At 40.4% G+C, this 5,729-nt stretch overlaps 1 protein-coding gene across 1 annotated transcript; it reads left to right on the top strand.

Annotated features, from left to right (window-relative positions):
* Positions 1–1,694: 1,694 nt before the first annotated feature.
* On the top strand, positions 1,695–5,399 carry popdc3 (popeye domain containing 3). Its single transcript, XM_056434267.1, has 3 exons — positions 1,695–2,224; positions 4,059–4,167; positions 4,972–5,399. The coding sequence occupies exons 1-3, from the start codon at positions 1,719–1,721 to the stop codon at positions 5,248–5,250; spliced, it is 894 nt and encodes a 297-aa protein (XP_056290242.1). The 5' UTR covers positions 1,695–1,718; the 3' UTR covers positions 5,251–5,399.
* The last annotated feature ends 330 nt before the right edge of the window (positions 5,400–5,729 follow it).

The raw sequence follows: 5,729 nt of genomic DNA, 5'->3' as shown, positions 1-5,729 counted from the left end.
GCCCCTCTTAAAATTTTGAGATGAAAAAAAAAAAGAATTAAAAAAATAAATAATACATCCTGTCAAAAAACATTATATACCAAATCAATTAAATAGTAAATATACCGTGTTGACGCGCTAAATGTGTGTGGGAGACCGTCAGCCTGTCAACAACCACTTAAGTTAATGTGAAAAAATATAATATATCGCCACTCATTATCACGGAGAGAAGCCCCTCCCCATTTACGGGGCACCGGCCAAACGTGTGTGTGCGGTAGCGAGCAAACATTTCACAGTCGTTTCGGCAAGGACGGCTTCTCATTGGCGGATGAAACGTGAATCTTGGGGCGCAAAAATGTGCGCTCTGGCCAATGACATCGTTTTATTATTTCACGTGATTGGACTATTCGGCAGATCAGAGACTGGTATCGTTCCCTCAGCCCAGAGAGCTCCACGGAGCTACGGGAGCAGGTTGCTAACCGGAGCTGGTCAGCTGGAGGCTCAGTGAGTAATGCACTGTTTATTTTCCCCTGTCTGTTCTTCCAAAGTCCTGGGACTGAAACTCTCTGGACTACAACGGGGTGAGGGATCTAAAGAGCTTCAGACAAGTGTAAAGCATGAATCTTGCCGTAGTTATCTAGCTAACAGCATGAAGCTAACTCGCTAACAGCATGAAGCTAACCCTGTTTGCAGAGCAGAGCAGCAGAAGGAGACCGAACTGGCATCGAAAACACAACGAAGAAGTTCTGAAAAACAGACACATTCCCTCAAGAATAATGGAAACAGGCTGGTTACAGACATGATTGACTTTAACCAGAGAGTTATTGAGAAGTTTGACCACTTTAAAGAGAGGAGGCTACTTTTCTTTCCACGTAGTGGGGTCTACTCTGTCAAACACCCAATGTAACATGTGATCTCTTTCTGACTCTATTCTGCTCTGAACCTCTTTCATGTGAGGGTGAAACTCTTTTATTTTGCAAACCTCTGAAACCCAACCCAATGTTCCTTAAAGCTGCTTTGAACCTCTCATGCCCAAAGTTACAGTGTGTTGATAGTTGTTGTTGGACCGTGTTGAACACGGTGTTTTCTTGAAATAAAGCGTTGTTTTTTACAATATTCTACTCAAAACCTCTTTTCTTCTCATTGTTGAGTGCTATTTAAACCACGTCGCCCAACTGCGCCCCCCAAAAAAATTCACCAGCCGCCACTGTTTACAATCTGTACATATAGACATCCCTGTTGCAGTGTATGTTAATGACATAAGTTGACGCGAAGTAACTGTTGATCCAAGCTGTGGCCATAATGCAATTCTGTGGAAACAGTCCATAGTCTTACATTGAACTGATTGCGCAAACATTTTGAAAATTAAAATTAACAGGCAGCATGCATTTATTTCTGAATCTGGATAATTATGAATACAAATGTCTTTGTTGCCCAAAATACAATAAAATATATACAAACTAGAAGGAATTATGGTAACAGAGGTTTACACAAGTATACAGGCATGTCTATGTGTTTTCTAAGAAACTCTGAGACATTAAAACAAATTATTGTCCCCATTGAGGTTTTTTCCACTTGTATTTCCGTTAACTCATTCCCCTTCACACGCTCCATGACGTGTTTTCTGTGTTACCCTGACTGTACATGCAGTCTTTTTTTAGCTACCAGCCACTCTGAGAGACCCTGGCTGACTTGTGTAAAACATGCTGGTAGTTTTGTGCACTTTTGCAACGGTAGACATGGAGCCTCCAGAGTTCGAAAGCATGAACATGACGGTGAAACCCCCAGCTGCTGAGTACCCATTATGTGAGGAATGGAAAGACACTTCGGAGGGCTCTGTGTTCCACCTCGCCAATATTTTCCTGTTCTTTGGCTTCATGGGTGGCAGTGGCTTTTATGGACTACTTTATCTATTTACCTTTTTGACTCTGGGCTTCTTCTGTTCCACTCTTTGGGCTTGGTCGGACTACTGCACAATGGACTCTTTCCTGTGGAGTTTTGTACTCTTCGGGGTATGCTTGGGACAAGTCCTGCATGTTGTCTATCGGCTGAGGAGTGTGTCATTCGACAAGGAATTTGAGGAGCTTCACAGCTGTATGTTTCAGAAACTAGGATTGTCACTCACACATTTTGGGGAGATCGTGGCCTGCTGTGACGGACAAGTCCACACCCTAGAGAAAAACCACTGTTTCGCCATAGAGGGAAAAACTGCTATTGATAAGCTGTCGGTGCTCTTGTCTGGCAGGTGACTCATTTAATGATAGTGTGCCTTTAAATCTGCATAGACAGATGTTGCTATGTTCAGGGCTAAATGTTAAAATAAAATATAAGATTAACACAGCAAGACTTTTTGACGGATCATCCTGTCAATTCACTTTTTATGTTTGGAATTTCCAGTAAATTGACATTTGGATCCCAGGATGTCTTGCTACTACATCTCAGAAGTAAATATTGTAATTTATACTCCACTATACATTTTTCTGGCAGCTTTTGTTAGTAGTTACTTTGCATGTTACAATTTGTCCAACCCTTCCTCACTAACCAAACTGAACAACAGTGTATAAATAAGTTTAAATGAGCTCCACCCTAAAGAGCAGGAATATTTATCCAAACAAATATATTTAATTCCAAACAAATATATTTAATCTATATAATAGTAAAACACTGACATGGACCACATTTCGGCACAATTAGTACTTTTATCACTGTTGTTTGTAGTCCTATTACCTCATTCTCTGTTTTTCAGTTCAGTGCTAAAGTTAGGTTCAATATCTGAGGTGGCTAGCGAAGGACAGCTGACAGGTGATCATCAGTGAGAGAGGATCTGTCTCTGGATTTGTTGAACTTTATCATGGAGAATGTTATTTCACATACCTCTGAAGAGAACCAACATCTTCTGAAACAAACATTTCGTAATCGGAATGGCGATTCAAATTATAAGCCTGAATCTGTTTCAGAAAAAACAAAAAACAGTCTCATTCAAAATGAATGCAATGCAGCTGTATTCAGTGCATGATGTAAAATTAGCTAAATTAAATTCCCATCGATGTCCTGCGGGCCGGTTGGCGACAGCAACGGTGCTGGGTATGGCCGTACAATGCCCAGGTCTGGTATGTTTGGTGCCTGTTTTCCGGTACTGTATCCTATGCAACATATGTGGCTTTGTTGAATTTCTGTATCCTATGTACACCCTGTAAAAACAATTTAATTACTATTCGGCATGTATTAATATATTAAGAGATACTTTACATTCAATTACAGGTGAACTTGCATTGGATACAGAATAATAACTTTCTCAAGTTTAAACATGATTTTCTTCGGTTAGGTTAAATAGCTGGTGGTTGTGTCACAGTCACGCTACATATCCATGATGATAGTGCTGTAGGGTAAGATTTTAAGAGAGTCCCCCATCCTTTGGCAAGTTTATGTGAATTTAGTCTAAATATGCCAAATTATAATTTCAAGGTTTAGTTAGGCCTTCTTCTGTTGTTCAGACAAGCTATTGTCGCCACAGCAACATTCATTCCCGTAATAGACAAGAGAAGTACAGAATCAAGCTACATTGTAGATACATACAGATGAGACTTGTTGTATTCTGCACAAATTGCATGATTTTAGTAGGTAAACTTATTGAAAATAATTAGTTACATTTTATAATACTGTCCCTTGAATTAATTACTTGTGTATTATATGTATTGTTTTCGACAACAAATATACTCATAAGAGATGTATGAATAGAAGTTTAAATGCCTTTTGATACATTCAAATTAATTTCTAGTACTTTATTAGATCCACCTAGTTCCATGCATCTTAGAATTGAGACACTTCCCCACCTCTAGCTGTAGGGATTTTAACTGTGTAGCTTGTTGTACTAAAATGGTCCCAGTCTCAAACACTGATGTCACAGCAGGTGTTTACCCCCAGCGGTAAAAAGACAGGACACCTGTTGTAATACATTATCACTGCTACATTTTTTTTTGCAAGTGTTTGCGTCCTTTGACATTAAGTCTTGTCATGTTATCTGTTTCCCAGTGGAAAGTGGATTTGTTAATATCAACTTTCCATCTACTCTCCCACAGAATCCGTGTGACAGTTAATGGAGAGTTTCTGCATTACATCTACCCTTTCCAGTTTCTGGATTCACCAGAGTGGGACTCTCTCAGACCATCAGAGGAGGGTGTATTCCAGGTCCTTATTTAGTCATTTGGTGCATGTGTACAAAAACATGTCTGCCATTAACAACTGAGGAACGTCAATTAATTGAATCCTGTGCCAGCAAGCTGACATTTTTTTGCTTTTCCCTAATTTAAGGTTCAATACTTTTTATGACATCAAAAAGATGTCTTACTCAATTTCATGTTTGTTCATAAAAACAATTATTATGGATGTATCCAACTCCTGATATATGTTTTTATTTGTGCCATAGAGCTCAATAGATTTGTTTCCCAACAGCAATTTGGACATGTCATGATATCGAAAGAAAAAGCATAGATGTAAATTATTAGCATTTATGTTGATAATAAAATGTATGTGAGCTACAGGGTCCTGATATTGTGAGTGGTGGGTCACTGAAATGGGGCACTCAATAGACTTTAGCCTGCACACATAGTTGGTTTGGGTTGTCTTACTGGCTTTAATGACAATAAGAACACTATATAATATGACCTACTTTATCCTATTAGTGCAGCATTAGGTTTTTGTTAATGAAGAGAGCTCCTGATAGCACTTCTTAAAGGTCCATGCATCATGTATTAGCAAAACTCCCAAAGTAGATTTATTGTACAATTGATTTTGTGAACAAATCCAGTTGATGACAAATTAGTGTTAGTATTATTGGTCCAATTGATAAATTATCAGACATAAATTATTATAATGCAGTTTATTGCAACTTTGTCCATCATGTTGTAATAACTGGAAATATCCTATAACTGACACATATGAATGCCAGCTTGTTTTCTTTCAGTCTGATGTTTTTGTTATCATTCTCCACAGGTGACCCTGTGTGCTGATAACCCCTGCCGATATGTGGGTTGGAGGAGGAAGAAGCTCTATCTGCTTTTTGCTAAGCATCGCTACATAGCTAAGATCTTTGCCCTGGTTGTGCGCAATGACATTGCAGAGAAGCTGTACTCCCTTAATGACAAGGCTTTTGACAGGTCGGGTCACCGATATGATCTCCGCTTACCAAGTTACTGTCACATGTCAGGGACTGAATTAGAAAAGCAAGATGTCTTCCTGCAAGTGCCAGTACAGGGGGCAAGGACTGCCTGAACACTCACTTGCACATGCACCCATGCACACACACGCACACACACAACACAACACACACACACACACACACACACACAAACACACACAACTGAGTTCTTGCATGTAGTCATTGTTAGTTATGTAGGGCAGTGTGGAATTATATGCACCATGTAGAGTTCACTAACAATGACCACGCTGATAGCGATATGAGTTTGATCGGTTTATTGCGAAAGAGAGGAAAAGGAAAAGGGGTCGAGGGGAAGGGATGTAGGGATGAGGGATGTAGGGATGGGGTCGAGTGGAACGGGATGACGGTCGAGGGGTAAGAGGTAAGGGAGGTAGAGGGGTTAGGTGGGTGTGAGAGAGAGAAGGTCGGCGGGGTGAGACGGCGGGTTGCCGGTGTCCCGGTAGCTGCGGGAACGGGGAGTGGAGACTCGTGGGTGGGGGTTGTCTCCTCTTGAAGCTTCGGAAGGCTGAATCCCCCAAAAGGTAGCTTCAGG

The sequence above is a fragment of the Pseudoliparis swirei genome, chromosome 16, assembly GCF_029220125.1.
Source record: "Pseudoliparis swirei isolate HS2019 ecotype Mariana Trench chromosome 16, NWPU_hadal_v1, whole genome shotgun sequence".
Classification (NCBI taxonomy): Eukaryota; Metazoa; Chordata; class Actinopteri; order Perciformes; family Liparidae; genus Pseudoliparis; species Pseudoliparis swirei.
Note: the sequence above shows the minus strand (reverse complement) of the source record. Positions and strands in the feature narration are given on the sequence as shown.